The following is a 23,643-nucleotide window of genomic DNA, read 5'->3' as shown; positions in this document are numbered from 1 at the left end:
CATTCAAATGCTTGACTGACGTTTTTAACACTGTATTATTTCCCTTGTATGAAAATAATGCAATATTTTTATATAAATATGTTCTGTTTTATTTTCAGGGTTTAAGACCCATTTGGATGAATTTCCACCTCGGATCATAGACCACCCATCAGACTCGGCAGTGCCACGGAATCATCCGGTTACACTGCGCTGCCGGGCTGAGGGAAAGCCTGAACCTCTGATTGAATGGTATCACAATGGTGAACATGTGCAGACTAACAGAGCTGATACTAACCTTCATCGCATGCTGCTTCCTGACTGGTCGCTCTTCTTCCTTTCGCTTAACCTCCGTAAAGGTAGCTCTGATGAGGGAGTTTATTACTGTGTAGCACGGAACCAGCTAGGGATTGCAGTTAGCAAAAATGCTTCACTCTACATTGAAGGTAGGGAAATTTCTTACAGGGGTAAAGAATAATGCAGCATTGCTTTTGTTTTAACAGCAACTGACACCATTTCTTAGCTTACACTGACTGTGACAGGTATGAGTCTTTTTAACTATAATTACTTAATATGTTGATGCCTATCTGTGAACCAGTTTGAAGTACTCTGCTCCTATAAAAGATCTCCTATACTGTGTCCATTGTCCACAACCACCAGAATAGATGCCCGTCATAACACTTCATTGTGCACAACTACCAGTATACGTGGCAAACTTGTACCACATCTATTGTCCACGATCACTAGAATAGATGAAGCCATTCTTGCAATTCAAAACATTATCTAATCAATGCTCCACAAGTGCAGATGCTACTGATTAAAATGGATACAACTAGCATGCTGAAAATGTCCTCCATGTCTTTATCACTACTACAAGGTCATGTTATACCACATGGTTGTACTTAGACACATGGCAAGTACCTGTCTATCTTCATTACCCTAAACATTGCTGAGCAAGGGTGCTGACCATCATTATTGCATCATCAAGATTCTACAGAAGACTACCTGCAGTAACATTATTTCACTTCAAGCAGTTACATGAATGCCATGTGGATGGACAGTGGAAGAATGAATAGAAGAACGTTTGTGGATTTGTTTTTCTGTGGGGATGAGTAAGAGTATTTCCTTCTCTACTGAAGTAGTCGCCCTGATGGAAACCATAGGAATGTCAGAAGGAGCAGCATTGGCTAAATACTGCACTCACCAGTTAGTCAGAGCCAAGGATCAGAATGCAGGCTTGGCCTAAATATCACATTAACCATTTAGTCAGAGCCAGGGATGAGAATGCAGGCTTGGGCTAAACACCCGCATATATCAATTAGTCAGAACCAAGGATCAGAATGCAAGCTTGGACTGATAACTGTACTTTCATGTAAATCTCAGCAACACTATCATATCAAACATCAGAGCAAGAGATTTCCTTACAAAGTACAGTCCATTAAGACAATGAATCACAGACTGAAAGCAAAACCCATGCATCAGTCCACTTTAACAGGCTTCCAGTAAAATGCCACAAAAACAACAAAACCAGTCTTGCAAACATGTTTTTTCTAAGTAGTTAAAAGCTGCTCTTTTCCCTCTACCCAGTGTATTGGTCTTTCCTAATCTTGACCCAGACCATTTTACACCGATGCTGGCAGGACAGTCCACTAATTTAAAAATCCCTTTAGAGGTATTGGGATTGCTCTTTTAGGCAATGTTGGATCTGTTACTCAGTGCAAGTATGTTTTTTCTCAGAAAAAAAAAAACTCTAGCTACCCCTTGCAGTCCCCCCAATCCCATTTGCATTGACATTGAGTTCTCACTCTCTTTGCATAAGCATCTTGATAGTTGCACGAGGCTGCTAGCACAGTGCCTTACAGATTGCATATATCGTTTTTCATAATGAAAACACAAAAATCCTGTTATACTCTCTGACGCCCACAGCTGACCCCAGTGCTGTTATACTCAAGACTGTCCCATCCACTGGTGTCAACAATCACAGCAAAAAAAAAAAATCTCTGACGGTCAGTTCTCTGAAGTAAAAATTATCTGCCAGTATTATCAAGAGGTCTTTTTTTCCCACTGTGAACTGTGCAGTTTGAGCATTTGAAGCATTGTTATATAATGTGAGCATTTTCCTGGTCCTAATTTTCCCTGGTACTAGCCACGTCCTCTTCTGGTTGTACCTCTGTGTTTTTGCCCCTGAGTAAAGCAGAATGCAGAAGGCCTTAACTGTGTATTAGTTCTAGACTGCCCCAAGGCTTTTTATCCCTGCTACTGAAGCCACTTGTTGTTGCCACCACTGTTTTATGGAGATCTCTGTTCTGAGTTAGGCCAAGCATATTGACAGCTGATACTGAGTATTACAGATGCTCATACAGAGTGATCCATTTATAAGTTTTACTCTATCTGGTGTCATAGCTTAGAGGCAAACCATTTTGCTTTTAGCATTCATAGGTTCATAGTTTGGTACTAGCCTATCGGCCCTAGGGCCTATACAAGCCTAGCCATAACAATTCCCTGGCTATTTCTTCCCACAGTATTTACGTCCCTGGACCCCTGTCTAGCAGGGTGACTGACGTGATCCCTGGGGTGAATTTCCTATCTCCCATCCAATCATCAAGGTTCCTTTTGAAGAGGCCAAAGAGGCACTCTGCTTAAAATGTATGGGCAGTCTATCCCAGAGTCTGGGGAGTCTCTAGGTCAGGAACCTATCCCGCCAGCATGTTTTGTTCATTGTGTTGACAAGGTTTAGATCCCTTGAGCATGTGTATCTGAGGGATTGGGATTTCTTTAAGTGTAGCATGTCCAACAGCTCTGGGTTTGACATGGCCTTGTATGTTAAGCAGAGATCGCCTCTGAGTAGATGATATGCGACAGAGTATAGGTGGAGTTTTTTTAGACGGTCAGCATAGGGCAATCTCTTTAGGCCTGTGATTCTTTTAGTGAGGTATTTTTGCGGCCTTTCCTGTTGTTGCAGATGTCTTGAAAGGTTGTATTCTATAATGGGTCTAATGAGGGATGAGTACAGTGGGACAATGACCTCCTTTTTTCTGGATGAAGAGCCCTTAGTGATGGTGTGCCACATAGAAGGATTTCCTGACTGTTGTGGTGATGTGGTTATCGAAGGTGAGACCACTGTCCACCTGTGTCCCTAAGTCTCTTATCAACGCTTTTGGTGTTTAGTGTACTGCCATCTATATGGTAATTCACAGGTACATGTTTTTTTCCCAAAGGGGATAACTATACATTTCTTGGCATCAAGCTTGAGCCCATGGCTCTGGCACCAAGCATCTGTTTCTGTAAGGCCCTTTTGTAAAATATCCACATAATTTGGGGATTCAATAATAGCTCCCAATTTGCAGTTATCTGAGAATTTTGTTAGCCAGAGTCCCTTAGTGTTGGCCTGTACTTCAGAGAAGTAGATGCCAAACAAGAGCAGTTCCAGGACTGAACCCTGAGGTACTCCACATGTCACTTGTTAGGAGCTGGATTTGGAGTCAGCTACTTTTACAGTGTGGGTTCTGTCAGTTAGCCAGTTGGCAACCTATCGAGTGATGTAGGGATTAATGCCCAACTTAGTAAGTTTATCTGTGATTCCAGAGTGGGGGATGGTGTTGAAGACCTTAGCGAGGTCCAGATAGGCTGTGTGGACCACCTTAACCTTGTCCATGGCTCGGGACACTGATTTGAAGAAGTCAATCAGGTTCAGGAGACAAGATCAACCCTTCATAAACCCAAACTGCATGGGGTCCAGTGTTTGAAGGTTGCCAATGTCTTTGTTTATAAGTTCCATGATAATACATTCCATGGCCTTGCAGATCAGGCTCGTTAGACTGATGGGGCAATAGTTCTCGGGATCCTTGTGGAGTGGGATAACTGTAGCTGTGCACCACTTAGTGGGCACAAAGCCTGAGGTCAGGCTATGATTAAACATGACACTTAGGTGAGGTGCCAGTTCATTTTGTAGTTCATGTAGTACACAGCCTGGGATGTTGTCTCGTCCCATAGATGCTGTATTCTTAGCTTTGGAGAGTGCTTTTTTTTTACCTGTGTGGCCATTATTACCAGAATTTGGCAATCTTTCAGTATTGAGATGCACCCTTTAGCGGGTGAGAGGAGGGTGACATTTGCACTGAATCGATCTGCCAGGATATTGGCAATATCCTTGGGATCAGTATATTTGCCATTCTGTTGTAGCTCAGAGCAGATCTGAGCATTGCCATTTAGATTTTTGACATAGCTATAGAATGCCTTGTAGTTGTCTTTGGAATCTTTGGCAATTTTATTTTCGTAAGTAGCTTTGGAGGATTTTATGAGGGATCTCAGCTTCTTACTGAGGCTGGTAAGTGAGTTTTTTGCATCCTGAGATTTTCCTCTTTCCTGCAACAGTTTCTTCCTTTTGTTATAAAGGTTGTTTATAGCAAGGAACCACCAGATTGGCTTCCTTTTTTTGGAGGAGAGTGTCTTGGTTTATTGGGGATGGCATGATTCATGCACGAGTGGATGTGCTCGTACACTGCCTTAGTGTAGGATTCATCCGTCAAACTTTCAGTTCCCGGCTGCATGGATGTCATGAAGTTTGTCACTTCTGACTTGAGTAGCATGAAGTTGGCTTTGGGGAAGTTTTTTACAGAGGGTTCCTTACTGTAAGGTGGGGATGGGATGTGGATGTCAAGGGTGATTAGCTTATGGTCAGACCTGACCAATGAGGGGGTGACCATAGGTGTGGAGCATCAATTTCCCATGTTGGTAATGACCAGGTCTAGGATATTGGAGCCCCTGGTGGGACTAAGGATTAGTTGATCCAGGGCGTTGGAATTTATGAATTCCAAAACTCGTTGGGCAAAGGTGTTGGTACATGAGTAGTTTTCCCAATTAATGCAGGATAGTTGAAATCACCCAGTATTAGGGTGTTTGGTTGTATCTAAATACTTTCCAGTATGTTTAGAAAGGTGTAGTGAGAATCTTGGGTTATGGTGGGGAATCTGTAGCAAGCTATAATATGGATTGCAGTCTTACCTAGTGTTAGTTGCACCTGGAGAATTTCAAATGCATTGTGTTGGGCAACTAACCTGGTGTTGTGAATATCCTTGGTGAATATGGACACTCCTCCACCTTTAGTGTTTCGGTCCTGGTTTGGTGGCCGAAAAGTGTGGTAAGACTTGTAGCCTGGTATTGCAGGGGTGCTGTCTGGAGACTTGAACCAGGTCTCAATTACTGCACAGATATATTCCCTTCACATGATTATCTTTGTCATCCCAGTGTCTGACCCAGATTGTACCTTGTTTCTCTTCATTCTTCAGCACAGCACCTAGGTTTCACTCTCCCTGCTGTCTCCAGTTTCCTGCCCCTTCTTTTCAAATTCCTTCTGGATGTGCCATTTCTGCCTCACTCCTAATCTTTTATTCTCTCATTATGTTGTCTGCACTATTTCAGCCTTCACTTGACTTTTCCCCTGGAGGTCTTGGAGTTATAATCCCTGTCTTTCTAACAATAACTCAGTACTCCTGCCACAGTGTTTTGCAGCTGCTTGCACTATCCTACAGCTTATTAGGTAAGTCGATTGATTGTGTTTACTTCATTGTTTTACACTGATACTTGTACTGATACATGTTTAAGATGTCCTACTGCATATGCTTTACTTTCCGGTCCCCTAAAATCTTAAGTTACCTTCTGAATACAAGATGCTATAATAACCCGACTTATCCCACCTTAAAGTGCATTCCTTTTTAATTTATCTTCCCATACTGTGTGTGTTCCTCCATTCTTTGCATTTTTTTGTGTTTGACCTTCACAAACCTCTCAACTCTCCACAATTTCACAGAATATCCAGATGTTTGCTTCATAGTTTGACTTTTTCTCATAAAACGTGTTGCTTTCTTGCAAATTATTCAGGACTGAGGTCGATTGACATCAACAGAAGTTTGAGTTTCAGATTTCATATCCTTTGGAATTTGTATGCCAATGTAAAACCTGGTCATTCGAAAAGCTTTCAAAGTTTATAAGAGTGACATTTAAAAAACTTTACCTGATTTTGAGCCTGTGTTAATGCCCATTATTTTTTGCTTTGTCCAGAATTCTATTGTTAAGAAGTTGAGATGAATACTACCCTTTACTTTGCAACTGCAGTGGTGGTGCTGCGGTAGCGTTGTCACCTCACAGTAAGACGTTGTCCTGTTCGATTCTCAGCTAGAGCGTCTTCTGTGTGGAGACATGCGTGAATGGGCGTACCTTCGTTGAAGGTTGTGCATCAGGGCCGGCAACTCGGCACATAAAAATCTACTGCCAATCATTAGCGGACTGGAGTTCCGCTGTGGCGACCCCTAACTGGGAAAAGCCAAAAGACACAACAACAACAACCCTTTACTTTGCAACACACTTTTAGTTATCATCTGACTGAGTCACCTGATTAAATTCCCCTTCATTTCTATGATGTTTCTCTCTTATCTTCCCTATCCTACATTATTGCTGATTACGTATGAGGGAGCAACATGTGTAGCAAGGAATTAGTGCTACCATGTTTAATACAACATGCACGTTAGAAATTTGGCTTCATGTTGACTGTACAGGCAGACAGGCTTGTAGTACTGATGTTCCAATGATACACATTTATGGGTGCATTTCTTCCGTGTGTTGATTAATTGGCTGCAAATTGCTGCCACTTGCCTTTATCAAATGTTATCGTTTTATTACATGATACTGCTGTAAATCTGTGTGTACATCTGACTACTGGTTTCTCCTAATTATGTGCTGTTGTTTACCTAGAGCACCGTTTCATGACACACTGTTGCAAATGTCATTCTCATTTTACTCTGTGGGTGTATATTTTATTTACCAAAGTATGTAGATGTGCCAAATTCTCTGCCTTAATTTGTTTAATATACTGCATTCTAATATTGCATTTATTTGTATATCCAAAGCTCAACATAGGTGTAAAACTGCACATGTAACATAAATTGTTACATTGTAAGGCTGCATTTTGTATTTCCCTGTGCACAATGTCAAGTAATCAACTGATCAATTTTTGCCTTCGGGGATCCCCCCCCCACCACCAATGTTGTTGCATTAAATGCTGTGCATTTTTTTTTTTACCCTGGCTAAGCTTATTGACACTGTGTTGCCTTCATCACAAAATACCAGGTGAGGGTGGCTACTGTGACTACTTGTCAAACCACTATGCATGCCTTCATTAGCTTTACGACAGCTGTGCCCCAGTCCCCTCATTGATCAAGCTAAAGAGCAGAACTGTGCCATGCTCAGCTGGTGAGCAAAGAGGGACTCTTTTGCTTTAATGACTGAACAGATATATTTTTGATTCAAACTACATATTTCTGATTTTGTTTGCATGATTTCTTCTTCATTCATTCATCTTGTTAGTCAGACTATCTCCACCTTCTCAGAGAAAAGGGATACACTTTAACAAAGAATAACTCAAACTTACATCATACTGATGTATATTTTCTCATGGAAATTACGTCCAACTCATAAACATTTTTATATAATTCTAGGGATTTCTTTGACTGACCGATTTGTTGTTTACTTATATTTTATTTACCAGAGCAGAGCACTGATCCAGAGGGACTGTGTGAAGTCAAGGGTAATGCAACACTAAGAGAAAAGCAGTTGTGAAGCCAGAACTAATGTCGGGCTAAAGGAAACAATTAAAATTCAATGTATTTCTTTTTTTTTTCTTCTGGCATGCTTATCTGCAGTGTATTACTTTAGTAGCTAGTAATGTGGGACTTTGTATTTCTGGTTAACAAAGAACAGAGAATATATTTGAAATTTGTTGAGTCTCCAGACATGCTAGATCCCCTTGTTAATGTTGCAAATAAAGATGAAAGACCAGGAACTGTCCCCTTCTGCTGGGATATAATTGCCATACTGACTTATCATTAAGGTGCAAGGGAAATTCAAGATTTAAGGAAGGCAGATGTGGATGTAAATTTGCAATAGTTACTATGATGAGTAAGGGAAGTGGTTCTACTGTTTTTGTCATAAAAAGGATGATGATCACATCACATATTTTGAGGCCTGGGGAAAGGACATATTTTATTACTGTGTATATAGAAAAGAGACAAGATGTTGAATGTGTCTTGTTTGTGTGGAACCATCTGTAAATACTTGTTATTAATTTAACTAATGCCAATATTTCATAGTAACTAACCAGGGGACTTAGATATCCAGATCTTAGGTTTTTCTGTCTCTCTCTTGTCTATTACTGTTGCCTTTTATTTGACTTCCCAGTGTGTATTAATCCATCTATATTTTACTGTTTATTTGCACTGTTTTTTACTGTTTATTTGCACTGTTTTTTATTGTTTAAGTAAAGTTCATTTATTTTCCATTAAACTCTTGTGGTTGGTATATATTTATTTGTTATAAGCATATTAACGAACTGTAATCTGACAAGAGGGTAATCATTATTTACACTGTTTGCTATTAAGCTGTATGGCCCAAGTCTTCCATGAGACTGAATTAGGCCCATTACCATCAAAATATTAAATGGTGCATTCCATATATGGAATGATTTAGCAGCAGATAACTTAAAGATTCTGGCTTCTTCCAGAATGGTGGCAGTACTTCTATGCCAGAAAGAACACTATGAGAAATTGAAAAGTTCAGCCAGCCTTCCCTGGGAACTGTATATATATCTGTGTGTGTATGTGCACGCATGCATGTGAAAGAGATGGTGCGAGGGAGAGAAAATAGCTGCAAAAGGCAGTTACTATAAATCAAAGGACACTAGAAGGCATTAGTCCACAGAGAGAGCAGTGAGACAGGCACTTGGGGTTGACCAAACACTCAGCTCAGTAAGTGGCCTGTGTGCAGTCCAATTTGTGTTTGGAGGTTGAAAGCCCACACCGAAGGCAACAGTTCATAGTCACTTTATGCTTTAGACTTAAGTTGTACTTTGTGAACTAGTTATTGAAATAGATTTGTGTGCACTTTCTTGATATTAACAGATCCTCGTCCATCTTGACTTCAGTGGGTAAAATCTTACTATCTGGGTGTAACATTTAAGGGCAGAGGTTGCAATTTACATTTACAACTGGTGACAGGGATGACAGACCAGTTTCACAGACCATTTTCATGCTCATCCTGGGAAGAGTGAGTACAAAGTAATAGTAGACAAAGAAGTAGCTTACAGTACAGATGAAAAATACGACTGCATTAATAAACATGAAAAGAATGATAACCTCTTGGTTTCCTGGGGTAGAGCACTGATGTTCACAGACTTTTTTTTCACACTCAGTGTAGGAATGATGTTTGGTTAAGTGACTCGCTCAGGCAATGACAGCTGCGGCAATCAAACCTTCACCTCTGGAGCACAGAAAACAGCTCATTAGCAGTTCGTTAATCTTCTAAGCTGCCTACCAGGCAGTTACTGAAGTCTGTCTACCAAAGCAGGAAAGTATCTAATATGAAGCTTTTGACAGAGTTATTCTATGTTAATTTAGACTACGTATATAGGATGATAAAGTGGGTGGTGAAGGACAGGTCAAACAGTAGATAAAGTACAATATATGGAAGTGAGGACTTGATGAGGAAAGGGATGGAAAGGTAATGTGGATGGGGTACATGATTGAGAAATGGAGAGAGGTATTAATCTAGTATCTCCAATACATTTTAATAATAGATTCCAAGTATGGGCAACAGACTTACAAATATGGCAAGTACACAAAACAAGAGAGTCATACTTCTCCCACCCCAATCTCCAGTTAATTTAGAAACTTAAAATATGGACTGCACCTACAACTCTAAGTAGTGCTTACAACTATAGGAGGCACAAACGAGCACCACAAAACGATAGTTAAGAGTTATAATTTTATAGGCAGATCTGATGAAGAGAGATAGTGCTGCAGATCTTAGCTGGCTTTACCTTTCAAGTATGGATTTTGTATAAGGTACAGATATCTCCTTCAATCTATTCATCAATTCAAACTCTTTAGGTTTACCATGATAATTCTTGTCACTACTCCCTCTAGTGTCCTAATTCTTACCATTAATTTAGATACCAGTTAATTAAAGGAGAAATAAGATCAGTAACAATCGATATAAAAGGGTTGCATTAAAAAACTGGTCCAAAGGTAATCAAGTCTGGCCAAAGGCATGGTTAATAGGAGAATAGGAGAAAAAATACCTATCTATTTTGAGATTAAATGTATTTAAATGTTTTGGAGTAAAACTGATATTCATAGGTATACAAAAATGGTATAATATAAAAAAGATAAATGTTTAAGACCTGTGAGCTAATGGATAACTGCTTTATAACCATATATAACAATGAAACAGTTTGCTGTTACCAACCCCCAAACATACAGGGTAATGCCCACCATTATGACATAAGGGTAACAATAACTAAACCCTCCCCCTAATGCCCCATATGATGTAATGGGATGTATCTACTCTGGATCCACCCAAGATTTGTAATAAAAGCTCTGACTCAAACCTTAAGTACTCAGTTAACTAAGCATCACTCATCTGCAAATAAAGACTATTTTATTTAAGAAGAGAACTGAGTACATGTTTTGATTCCAACTAAATGAAATCTAAACCAAGGCTAGAAAGGTGAAACAGGATACCCAACCACAGCATCCTGGACCCCACTAAATACTGTAAACCCGGGACCACAAGAAGAGGAGGCACCAGCAACTACAGGAGTAATCCCCCACCTCAGGAGACTCCCCACCAGAAGAATGTCCAAAACCTAGCAAGAAAATACTATATTAGAGAGCTACAATAAAAGATTGTCATGGCACGCTGCATCAAAGGCTTTAGATAAGTCTAAGGAAAATGTAGGTATTAGATTACCTTCATTTATTTGTGTGTTTACAATAGAGGTGAAATGAAACTTTACAGTAGTAGTGCTGTGGTGAGGCCTAATGCCATGTTGGATGGGGGAGAGTAGCTGATCTTCTTGAGAAGATAACTATGTATGCACTTCTTCAGTATCTTAGATATGAGGATAGAGTGGGTATTGGTCTATAATTTCTGAGTTCTGTTGAGGTGCCTCTTTTGTACAGGGACAGTATAGAACATGGAGGTTGTCTCCTCCTGCAGGTATGGGAGCTGTTGCCTGCTATGTGCAGGTGTGGTAGATTTCAATTTTAAAATAAGGTTTTTGATAATTGCAGTATGAACTGGCGGGAAAGAGAAGTGGTTAGGTGATTGTTTGCATTGCGGTGAAAGTTTGATTTGGTCTGGTGGGTTACTTAATCTAAATTAGACTATTTCAATGGAATGGGTATAAAATTTGTTGGCTATACTACTGTTTCATGTTTGCAGCTTTGGGGTCTCTTGTGTGTCTTGCCCTGGTTGTAATAAGTGTTAATGGAGTTCCAGAATGTTTTTGGTTTGTTATAGTTTGATTTTTTTCTGTTCTTTTTAAATTACATACTCAGTTTGGTTTCTTGGTTGCCTAAACTTTTAGAAGGTGGAAGGTGTTTTATTTGATGTCCAGGCCTTCAAAGCTTCTATTGTCAAATATGGGGCTTGGTTGGATTTGATTCTCCTAGTCCTGGTTGGGGGCTAGTCAGTTAAGTATGCTTATGAAAGTATTACTGAATACTGTTACTGCATTGTCATTTGGAAGAGCCCTAACAGATTCCCAGTTATATGCTTTTAGAGGTTAACAAAGGTCTGTTTGTGAAAAGAAGTTAGTTTTTTACTTGTTTAAAGAGACATGTTTTACAGCTAGTTGTTGAATTCTGACTTTTTTTGACTTCTCCAAGTCTTTTGGGTTTCTAAATCTATGGTAGGAATGGACCCCATTCCTAAGTCAAAGTACAATTAAAGTTAATGAAATTAGTATTGTTTCAATCTTTGATGTCAGCCTGAATTGCTCTTCGCAGCACCCACAGTGTGCACAGTAATGACTCCTGCAATTTGTATGGATTTACATGTATTGGTAACATATCTAAATACAATTACAGTTTCTTTTTTATAAAACTCATTGCACCTGCTACCATTGGAACTGTCCAGGTATCTTTCATTCACATTGCTCTTGTTTCTGCCTGCAAATCCTGACATTTTATGACTTTGTGTCTCTCTGTACGCAAGACATTGTAGTCACTGGGTGTGGAGATTTCAATGATCAATGTTACTTTTGCCTTATTTTCTTGGACCACTGTATCTAGTTTTCTAGCATCTATCTTTTGAACTGTTGGTAATGGGTGATCCCATGTGATATATACTTCCTCATTTTCTATGATGCTTTGTGGCTCATGTTTCCAGTCTTTTTCAGTCACTTCAATACCATAATGTTTGCACAATCCCCAGTACAACAGTCTCGCCACATTATTATTCTTTTCAGTATACAGTCCTTCTACCATTAGTGTGTTACAACCAGGAACAAGGTTTCCAATTCAGCTTTACAAAACCTACATTTGTCTGTTTATCCCACATGTTCAATGTGCTTTGTAAACCAAGATGTATGTAGCCCAATATCTTGGGCTCCCAATATTAACCTTACATTTCTTGGCTTGAATTTGCCTCTCCTTAACCATTCCTGCATTCATTCCTGATCAACATGAGGTTCTTCCAGAAGTTTTCTATACTTGCAACTATATTTATGTTTTTTCCACATTTCTTGCCTTCCCAGCTGGTCCTTCACCTTATATTCTTTCTTTTGTTTTTTGGCACATTCAGTTGATGCCTGCTTTTTTATCTACTTCTGCTTTGATTTCCATTCCTGCTTGAAGTTAATATACTTCTGCTAAATTAAGCAGAGAAGTCATCTTAGATTTATTCTCCTCATGTTTCAAAACTTTCACTACATTTGGATCATGTGAGGTCAGTAGATATGTGTGGAGTCACACAACTGCAGATCTATACATGTAATCAATTTCAAGGAGGCCCATCCCTCCATCGGAACGGTGAATATATAATCTTGGTATGCATTGATTTTTATAAATCATTTGGTAAGCGTGAAGCATCCTTCTTGTTTTAATATCTAATCTATTCAACACTTTTTGGGGCCAGTCAATCATTCCAAAACTGTAAGTTAGGACAGGAAGAGCAAATTGATTCATAGCTTGGATCTTGTTTCTAGATATCAATACTGCTCTCAGAATTAATTTAAGTCTTCTAAAGTATTCCTGTATTCCTAAAGATTGCCTGAATCTCCTTGTGTTCTGACTGTGCTTCTCAAACATTTTGGAAATATAGAGTATATTTTAGAGCATTTATTATAACTGTAATTGCCTTAATATTGCTACAACTGAAGTGATCTAGGCTGCACTGCATCTGAATTGTTTGTGTGTTTTAGCTGCTTTTCTGTATATATAGGCTTCTCTGTATATGTAGACTAGCTAATTATTCTACTGTATTACTGCCTCTTAAATCGTTTTTCAGTTGTGCATTAAAAAGTTTTAAATTGCTAATTTTGTAGAGTTTTAATTTTATTTACTGTTTAGGACTACACACTCAAGTGTGTTAGCCTTTTCTGTGTTTATTTACTGTATTATTGCATTGTTTAGCCTGTTTCAACAACAAAAAAATACTATCTTGTTTGCTCCTTTCTCACCTTTCCTAGCCAGTCCATATCCCAGGCTTTGCTTGTCTCAGGACTTTATCTTCTGTGTTCAGAGTTATCCAGACCTTGCTGTGGTAGAGGGAAGTCCTACTGCTTACCAGTGGGTGTGGTGAACATTGTACTGCCTATCTAATGCTAGAGGAGTGGTTTCCAGCTCTGAAACTGTAATTTTATTAGCCTTTTAGGGCTGATTTCTATCCCTTTCAACTTTCTGGCTTAAAAACATGTGTGTTTGCACATTTTTCCCATCATGCAGCACTGAAAGGCTACAGTTAAACTATTCCAGGTGCCAGAAAGTCTGCTCTTCAAATTTTCCCTTAGAACTAGCTGGTTTCTCAGTAGTAGCACTAAATTTTGAACCCCTGTGACTAGCACTTGCTCTAGAACCTGCTGGAAAGAACTAGGAAGACTGAAACTGATACAAGCACTCAGCTCTCCTTGTCAATAAGGAGAAATTAATTGTAGGCACTAAACAGCCTATAATTGCAAAGTACCTTGCAAAGGTAAGGGAGAACAGCTCTTAAACTTTACAAAAAATCACCTAAACAGGCATGTCCAAGGGTCAGCTTCTGGTGATTTCTCCTGCCCACCTGGTGAATCTGGGCATACTGGGGAAATGCGGCAACTGCCTCATGTACACACCACCCAACACTACAACCTGCGAGAGATGCACTTACATAGCCAAACTGGAAGCAAAGCTCTCTCCGGCCAAGATTGTGGTAGACAGCCAAGAGGAGAAGGTTAACACCTGCACTACACCTCTAGCAACTCATAGCCCTTCAAAACCCACACCATCAACACCCACACATGGCAACACTAAACCCACATATGTGGAGGCCCTTAACATTGACCTGCCCAAGCAACAAGGACCTCCGAAGCTGAAACACAAACACCAGTCACAACCAAAGGGACACATAGTTCACAACACCAGTGTGCCACCCAACAGCCCCTAAAGCAAGACAATGTACCCAACACTTTAGTCATAGGTAGCTCTATAGTCAGGCATACTGATGTCCCTCTCACCAGGCTGAACAAGGCAAAAATTACAGTCAGCTGCCTGTCGGGTGCCAGGATCCGCCACATAACGCATGCACTCAGGTCACTCCACAACAAGTACAAATGCGACTCTGTCATTGTCCATGCTGGAGTGAATGACTTGAGATGTACCTCCCTGGACTAAATGAAAAGAGACATGGAAGAGATGTTGGATCATGTGGCCCAGGCAGATATGACCGTAGCCCTGAGTAGCATCCTGCCTTCGCCCAGAATGATACCACAGTATAAGGACAAAATGATTGACTTCAACAATTGGCTAAGCTTCTGGTGTCATTCAAAGTGGATCCAGTATTTGTCTGCCAGGGAAGACATGATCGACAAACCACAATGCTTTGCCAGAGATGGTCTGCACCTGTCACCCCTCGGATTCAGGTTACTGGCTAAAGCTCTTGCCACCCCTATAGTGCCTTTTTTAGGCAAGGTTCAAAGGATAAAACCACAACCATAACAGATACAAGCATGCAACATCTGAAGGTAAAGCTACTCAATGCTAGAAGTCTAAACCTCAAAATGCACTTTCTCGAGACACTCCTAAAAATGGAGAACATCGAGATCTGTGCAGTAACTGAGACCTGGTTCAAGGCCCAAGAGAGCACCCCTGCAATACCAGGCTAAAACTCTTACCACACTTTTCGGCCACAAAACCAAGACTGAAACACTAAAGGTGGAGGAGTGTCCATATTCACCAAGGATATTCAGACCTCCAGGCTAGTTGCCCAACACAATGCATCTGAAATTCTCCAGGTGCAACTAACACTAGGTAAGACTGCAATCCAAATTGTAGCTTGCTACAGATCCCCCACCATGCCCCAAGATTCTCACTACACCTTTCTAAACATACTGAAAAATATTATGAGACAACCAAACATCCTAATACTGGGTGATTTTAACTACCTTGCCATTAACTGGGAAAACTACTTTGTACCAACTCCTTTTCCCAACGGTTCTTGGAATTCATAAATTCCAACACCCTGGATCAACTAATCCATTATCCCACCAGGGGATCCAATATCCTAGACCTGGTCATTACCAACATGGGAGATAGATGCTCCAGACCAGTGGTCACCACCCCCATTGGTCGGGTCTGACCATAAGCAAATCACCCTTGGCATCCACATCCCACCCCCACCCCCCAGTAAGGAAACCTCCTTAAAAAACTTCTCCAAAGCCAACTTCACTGAAGTCAGTAGTGACAAACTTCATGACACCCATGCAGACGGGATCTGAAAGTTCAACTGCAGAATCCTATACTAAGGCATTGTACGAGCACATCCACTTGTGCATGAATCGTGCCATCCCAAATAGAACCAAGATGTTCTTCTCCAAAAAAGGAAGCCAATCTGGTGGTCCCCTGCTATAAACAAACTATACAACAGAAGGAAGAAACTGTTGCAGAAAAGAGGAAAATCCCAGGATGCAAAAAACTCCCTCACCAGCCTCAGCAACAAGCTGAGAAACCTCATAAAATCCTCAAAAGCTAGTTACGAAAATAAAATTTCCAAAGACAACCACAAGGCATTCTATAGTTATGTCAAGAGTCTTAATGATAATGCTCAGATCTGCTCTGAGCTACAACAGAATGGCATTAAATATACTGATCCCAAGGATATTGCCAATATCCTGGCAGATCGATTTAGTGCCAACTTCACCCCCTCTCACCCCCTAAAGAGCCCATCTCAATACCAAAAGATTGCCAAATTCAGGTAATCATGGCCACACAGGTAGAAACTGCACTATCCAAAGCTAAGAATACAGCAACCATGGGACCAGATGACATCTCAGGCTGTGTACTACATGAACTACAAAATGAACTGGCACCTCACCTAAGTGTCATGTTTAATCATAGCCTCACCTCAGGCTTTGTGCCCACTGAGTGGCGCACAGCTACAGTTATCCCACTCCACAAGGGGGGATCCGCCTTGGATCCCGGGAGCTACCGTCCCATCAGTCTGACAAGTGTGATCTGCAAGGGCATGGAACGCATTATTATGGAACTTATAAGCAAAGACATTGGCAACCTTCAAATACTGGACCCCACCCAGTTTGGGTTTGTGAAGGGCCGATCTTATCTCCTGAATCTGATTGACTTCTTCAAATCAGTCTCCAGAGCTGTGGACAAGGGTAAGGCAGTCCATACAGCCTATCTGGACCTTGCCAAGGCCTTCAACACCATCCCCCACTCTGGAATCATAGATAAACTTACTAAGCCAGACATAAATCCCTATGTCACTCGATGGCGTGTCAACTGGCTTACTGACAAAACCCAGACTGTAAAAGTAGCCGTCTCCAAATCCAGCTCCAGACAAGTGACATGTGGAGTACCTCAGGGTTCAGTCCTGGGACCACTCTTGTTTGGCATCTACTTCTCTGAAGTACAGGCCAACACTAAGGGACTCTGACTAACAAAGTTTGCAGATGACTGCAAATTGGGAGCCATTATTGAATCCCCAAATGATGTAGATATTCTACAAAAGGGCCTTACAGAAACAGATGCCTTGTGCCAGAGCCATGGGCTCAAACTTAATGCCAAGAAATGTATAGTTATCCCTTTTGGAAAAAACATGTACCCATGAATTACCACATAGGTGGCAGGACACTAAACATCCAAAGTGCGATGAGAGAGTTAGGGACACAGGTGGACAGTGGTCTCACTTTCGATAACCACATCACCACAACAGTCAGGAAATCCTTCTATGTGGCACACCTCATCACTAAGGGCTTTTCATCCAGAAAAAAGGTCATTGTCCCACTGTACTCATCCCTCATTAGATCCATTATAGAGTATAATGCCCCGTTTGGTATGTATCTCACAAGACATCTGTAACAGCTGGAAAGGCCACAGAAATACCTCACTAAAAGAATCACAGGCCTAAAGCAGATGCCATATGCTGACCATCTAAAAAAATTCCAGCTATACTCTGTGGTATATCGTCTACTCAGAGGCAATCTCTGCTTAACATACAAGGCCATGTCAAACCCTGAGCTGTTGGACATGCTCCACTTAAAGAAATCCCAATCCCTCAGTGCCACATGCTCCAGGGATCTAAACCTTGTCATCACAATGAACAAAACATGCTGGAGGGATAGGTTCCTAAACCAGAGACTAGAATGGCCATACATGTCAAGCAGAGCACCTCATTGGCCCTCTTCAAAAGGAACCTTGATGATTGGATGGGAGATAGAAATTCACCCCGGGGATCATGTCAGTCACCCTGCTAGACAGGGGTCCATTGAAGTAAATATTGTGGGAAGAAATATCCAGGGAATTGTTATGGCTAGGCTTGCATAGGTCCTAGGGCCGATAGCCTAGTACCAACCTATGAACCTATTCCTTACTGAGTTTTTTTCACATTTCTTCATGTTTTATTGCTGATCCTTCATCAATTCCCAAGTATTTATACACTCCCTCTTGCTCAAGTTATTTTATATCACATTCTTGTCTTTAACTGATGTTTTCCTGGTGCTGCAGTTTTCCTGCTTTAAAGGTTGCTTTTACACATTTATCAAGACCAAATGACATTCTAACATCATCCGAAAAAGTTTTGACAACTTGCAGCTCTGCTTTCAGTTCCTCATCTGATGAGCTATACAGTTTTATATCATAGACAAAGAGAAGATGAGAAGTCATTAGATTTTGTTGTTTTCTAGGAGCCAAATGATAGCCATGGCCTAAGCTGTTAAGTAAACAGCTTAATGGATTAATGGCAAGACAGAATAGCAACACTGACAGAGAGTCACCCTGGAATATCCCCCTTTTAATTTTTATCCCTGGGATAATAATCTGTCCTTTATCATGGCTTAATTGCAAAGTGGTCTGCCATTGTTTCATGGTTACTATAATGTAGTCAATCAGTGTAGGGTGCATCTTATACATTTTTAAGCACTCTTTTATCCATGAATGTGGGATACTATCAAATGCTTTTTTTGTAGTCATTCCATGCCATACTTAGATTCTTCCCCTTTTTACAGTTCTCCTCTATAACTTTATTTAACAACAATGATCCTTTGTTCCATATGACTTTTTTTATTGACCTTTTGTTCTACTGCCATAATTGAGTTTTCTTCTAAATGACTATAAACTCTGTCGGCGTCAATTCCCATGTATAGTTTGTGTTGTCTGAAGGCAAGTTATTGGTCTATAATTTTTAAGGTAGCTTGCAGGTTCACTCTTAAGTAGGAGAATTGTTTTTCCTGTTGTTAGCCAGGTTGTTGTCTGTTTGGGGTGCGCATATAAACAGTTGTTACTCATGGCCAAATCCTCATGCAAAGATGTTAATACTTTAACCAAAAGTTTGGTACTGCATCTGGGCCTGGGGTTTTCCAGTTAGAGGCTTTTCTTAACTTTGTTTCAATCTCTCTGGCTGTTATTTCATCTCATTTCATACCCTATACCATTAAACATCTTATTCTTTCTTTTACTTCTTCTATCCATTTAGCATCTTTATGTTCAACTGGATCTTCATAAATGCTTCTCCAAAATGTATCTACTTCCTCTTTTTTTGGTGGTCTTTCAGTTCCTTTTACCTTATTTCCCAGTTCTCTGTAAAACTTTTTTGGGTCATCAGTAAATTGCATATTTTGTACTTTTCCTTTGTATTTATCTGTGTATCTTCTAGGTTTTTCCGCCTGTGCTGAAAGTTTTAGTTTATTTGCAATAATGCATGATAGATCCTGGTATGTTCTAATACTGTGCATTGGTTTAATCACATTCATCTTTCTTAGAATTTTTGTTGATCTATTCCCTCTTCTAACAGTGACACTTCTTGTCTTAATTGCTTTATAGTTTTCTCTATTCGATACTTCCATGATGGTATTCGATTTCTCCCCTTCCTTTCCCTCACTACCCTGTGATCTTGTTGTAGAACTTTATCAGTTATTAATTTAGCAGCACAGTAGTATATCCTGTTTGTGTTTTGTTTTATATACTTAATAAATTGTGCTAAGTGACGCTTGAATCTCCGTTTTTCCGTGATTCCTCATTGTTTTTGGATATCCTGTTTACTTCTGTTATATCACATGGAGCTCTATGGACAGTCCTAATTACTGCATTTATTTGTTTTATCAGACTTTTTACTTTTTGGGTTTTATTGACCTTCTGCAGTCTATTTCTCTTATTGATCTTAATATGTCTATCCATGTCCATTAAATCAAGCAATTCTTCTCTTAGCTCATTTTCTTCCAAAGTGAGGGCACATCCCTTATTTTCCATTTCCTGCGGGCATTCTATAGAAAGTTCTATAGCATTTTCCTGTGCCACATTCTCTTCAATTTCATCCTGTGTCATCTGTTGCTCTGTCATATGGGCACTCACTGGCCTACCACTCCTCAACATTGACTGCATCAGAGTTTCCACAGTTTCCTGTTCCTTTCCTAGCTGTCTAGCTTCAAGTGAATGTTTACACTGGTTTCCTGTGGAAGGCTCCAAAATAGCTTGATATGGCACATGACCAATTGCTTCCTGTTCCACTGGTTTCCTCTTAATTTGGATATCCATTGCTCTATCCTATTGTGGTACTCTCTGCATTCGATTTTCTACTCTGAATCCTTCTCTTTGCAGCTGCTCCATAACTTCAGTATCTATTTCTTTGACTTCTCCATTACTAATCTCTTTTTCTGACAGCATAAATTGGTTGATGGTCACTAAGGCCATCTGATAAGGTGTTGTAGTTAGAGATTAGGTCTAGAAAAGATGCTAGAATCCAGTCCAGGGTAGACCATCTTCTAATGGCTTTGTTGCATCTAGTTGGGGAGATAATTAGTTGGGAAAAATTTGTGTTAGTAAGATTATCTGAACGTATTATTTGCCAATCAATATTTAGGTCAGCTAGTATGATAGTTTCCTATGGGATTTTGGATGAGGTTCAGCATAGCTTTTCAAAAAAGGGTGGCTATACTGTTACCTAGTGGGATATATTTTATTTATTTATGTATTTATTTATTTATTCAACATTTGTTTACTGGGGAAGTCTGACTGGGCATATTTGCTCATTTTCAGAGGCAATCTGGGGAGAAAAGCACCACATAGTAACAACATAACAGTCAGAATTTTAAACAATAGTAACAACATAACAGTCAGTATTTTAAACAATCAGAGAAATGATAGCAATAAACACATAGTAACACACATTATCACAGTTCACGTTAGTAATAAAGTTAATAGGATCACATAGTAACACATATTTGGCAGTTACACTTAGTAGCAAGAAATCATTCAGTTGAGTAGTGTCTGAGATACAGTAGCTTAATATACAATGGAGTAGTGTCTCAGAGATGCCTGTTTGGTACTGTAAATTGTTATGCTTAATGTTCTTATAATCAGATAGGATCAGTAAGCAAACAGAGAGATATTGAAAGTGGAGAGTAGGGGGAGAGAGAATGAGGAGGGGAGTAAGTAAGGTATTCAATAAGCATTGAGATATAGTGAAAGTGGAGAATAGGAAGAGAGGGGGTGAGGAGGGAAGAAATGGGTTCAGTCTGGTGAGGAGCAGGAGCATTAGCAGTTGTTATTTAGGTGGGACTTTAACAATTTTTTGAAGTGCATTAGGTTTGCTGTGTTTAGTATGTTCTGGGGGATGGAGTTCTATGATTTACTTATGTAGTTAGAATATAGTGAGTCTTCAAAGCTGTTGTTGGATTTTGTCACTTTGAATTTTTTTGAGGATCATAGAGTCCTGCTATTGAGATGGGTTTGTACTAAGTCCTGTAGGGATGGACATTTGTTAGGTAGATAAACTGGGTCCACTTCTGAATCGCGAAATACTGAAATACTGAATTTCAGCATTTTGAGATCAACATGCCAAAAGTGCAGTTGTTCAAAACTGCACTTTGCCGAATCTGAGGTTACTGAATGTGTAGTAGGTGTTCTGCATTTTGTTTTGTAGTGTCCTGTCACTTTAAGGTTTACTGGCTTCTGGGAGTTGATGATGGCAGTCAATGTGCAGTTATATTCAGAGATCCAGGTAAGTCTGTATATTAGGATTTTGGGTAGGAATGTGTTGTTTTTTAATGTTTTTGGATGTTGTAGGAGTAGTTAGGGTAGATAGGTGTGTGTGTGTGTGTGTGTGTGTGTGTGTATAGGTATTGAGAGGGGTGATTGTTTTACTTATGTTGCGTGTGTCTTTCTCATGGGTGTGAGTGTGTGTGTAATGGGAGTGTAGGGTGGATATTAGTAGGTGTCTTGTTTTTTTTTTAGTGCGACCTCAGAGTTGGTATATTTACATAGCAGGGGTGTGGAAGGCGCACATAGGGGGGTTCAGTGATGCTTGCCTCCCTGCTTAAACATAGGATAGTGTTATGTGTTCTTATGTCAGAGGAGGGTTGTGTTTTTTTTTTTCTTGTTTTTGATATTTTGCTCATTGTTGTTTTGGTTTTTAGTGACTTAGGTCTTCTGGTGTCAAGATACTGAAATTCAGTATTTCGAGATTCAGAAGTGGATCTGGTAAACTATGGATTGGGCTATGGTAAGTTGGTTTAGGGTTAGTAAGTTAGGCAGCTGTAGTCATTTGAGTTGTTTCAGAGCAAGACAATGATGGGTTCTGTGGGGCAGGTTAGCGGCAAATCTGGCTATCTTATGGTAGCATGATTCAAGTGTGCTTAAGTCTGATTTTTTGAAGTTAGTAAATATAGGGGAGGCGTAGAGTAAAGTGGATAGTGGGTGAATCCTAGCAATAGCTTGTCTGGAAGAGTTTGTTAAGAAAGGTTTTATTCTGCAAAAGGAGCCTAATTTAATATGGGCCTTTTTGATGGCATGAGATAAATGTTTGTCAAATTTTACCTTACCTAGAATGATACCTAGTAGCTTGGTTTCTGATGTGGGTTTGATTAGAGTGTGATTAGATGAGGTGATTGTAAAGTCATAGTGGGGGGGGTTGTTTTGTGACATTGGTTAGGGAATAGCATTAGTCTGGTTTTGTTGGAATTAAGGATGAGCTGATATTTTTGCAAGAAAGACTCAATGGCAGTAAAAGATTTTTGAATATTGCCTTGTAGTTATTTTAGGGTAGGTGTGGTGCAGATGACAGTGGAGTCATCTGCATATTGTATGATGGAAGTAAGGTTAGTAGCTTTGTGTAGGTTATTGGTTAGAACTGTAAAGAGCAGAGGCCCAAGACTTGAATGTGTTGTGATTGATAAGTTCTTATGTTTGTTTAATTTGAGTAGTGTTATAAAGGTTTTTGAGTTAGAGAGTGCAAAAATTGGGTGTGGGTAGAGAGAAAGGTGGAGGATATTTCTATAAAAAATGACAGCTCCACCTACTTTTTATTGACCTGATTTAATCCTATGGTACTGTATCTGGAAGGTAGAACTTCTATGCTTTTAGTTTCTTTGTGGAGCCAGGTTTCAGTTTGCACTAAGAACAAAAGAACAATGCACCAAGGTAGCACACAATAGCGTCTTTAATAAAATAAACAAAAGAAAACAGTGGTAAGCGCTTTCGCAACACTCAGTTGCTTCTTCAGACAAAATGTTAAAACAGCTCATTTCTTAAATACTCTTGAAACCAATTAGCATAATTAGTGATGTCATGCCTGAAGGAGCATTTAAAGGCACAGACAAAAACTAAACATAAATCAGATAAAATACATAACATAAGCTTCTACTAAGCATAAAAAATCTTTTTAAAAAATCAATTATGTAAAATTCATTCATAAGTAAGAGGCAATAAATATTATGCTTAAAATTATTTGTGTTTAAGGCATCTGGCTTTCAAAAAAGGGACCAGAGATGTGGTATCATTAAGACCTGGATATTTGTCTGCATTAAGTTTCATTATCCATTTTTGTTCACAGCCTTCAGTAATATTTTCTATATCCCCTCCTCTCAAATTTTTATGTATCTGTTGTAAGACAAAAAACTGGAAGGAATGTGAGGGATCAGTGTTCATGCCATGATTAGCTAATGCATTTGTATGTTTTCTATTCCCGATATCACGAAGATGTTCCAAAATTTTATCTTTAAAAGATCTATTAGTCTTGCCAACATAGAAAACAGGACATCTCTTGCAGAAACCATAATAAACCACATCAGTACTTTTACAATCAGCATATGTATGGGAATACAGATGGAACTGTTTTGTTGGATGAGTATAT

At 39.7% G+C, this 23,643-nt stretch overlaps 1 protein-coding gene across 4 annotated transcripts in view; it reads left to right on the top strand.

Moving 5' to 3' along the window:
- Positions 1 to 23,643, top strand: part of ROBO4 (roundabout guidance receptor 4) — a 1,497,877-nt gene that overhangs the window by 364,899 nt on the left and 1,109,335 nt on the right. For 3 of the 4 annotated variants that reach the window (XM_044081194.1, XM_044081193.1, XM_044081195.1), the window contains exon 2: positions 99 to 422. The exons of the other annotated variant lie outside the window; for it this stretch is intronic. In XM_044081194.1, coding sequence (XP_043937129.1) covers positions 99 to 422 — 324 coding nt within the window. The remainder of the gene's footprint in view (positions 1 to 98; positions 423 to 23,643) is intronic. 4 annotated transcript variants of the gene reach the window in all.

This window comes from Protopterus annectens, chromosome 8.part0 (assembly GCF_019279795.1).
Source record: "Protopterus annectens isolate FY-2018-M chromosome 8.part0, PAN1.0, whole genome shotgun sequence".
Classification (NCBI taxonomy): domain Eukaryota; kingdom Metazoa; phylum Chordata; order Ceratodontiformes; family Protopteridae; genus Protopterus; species Protopterus annectens.
This window is presented reverse-complemented; position numbering and strand designations above follow the sequence as displayed.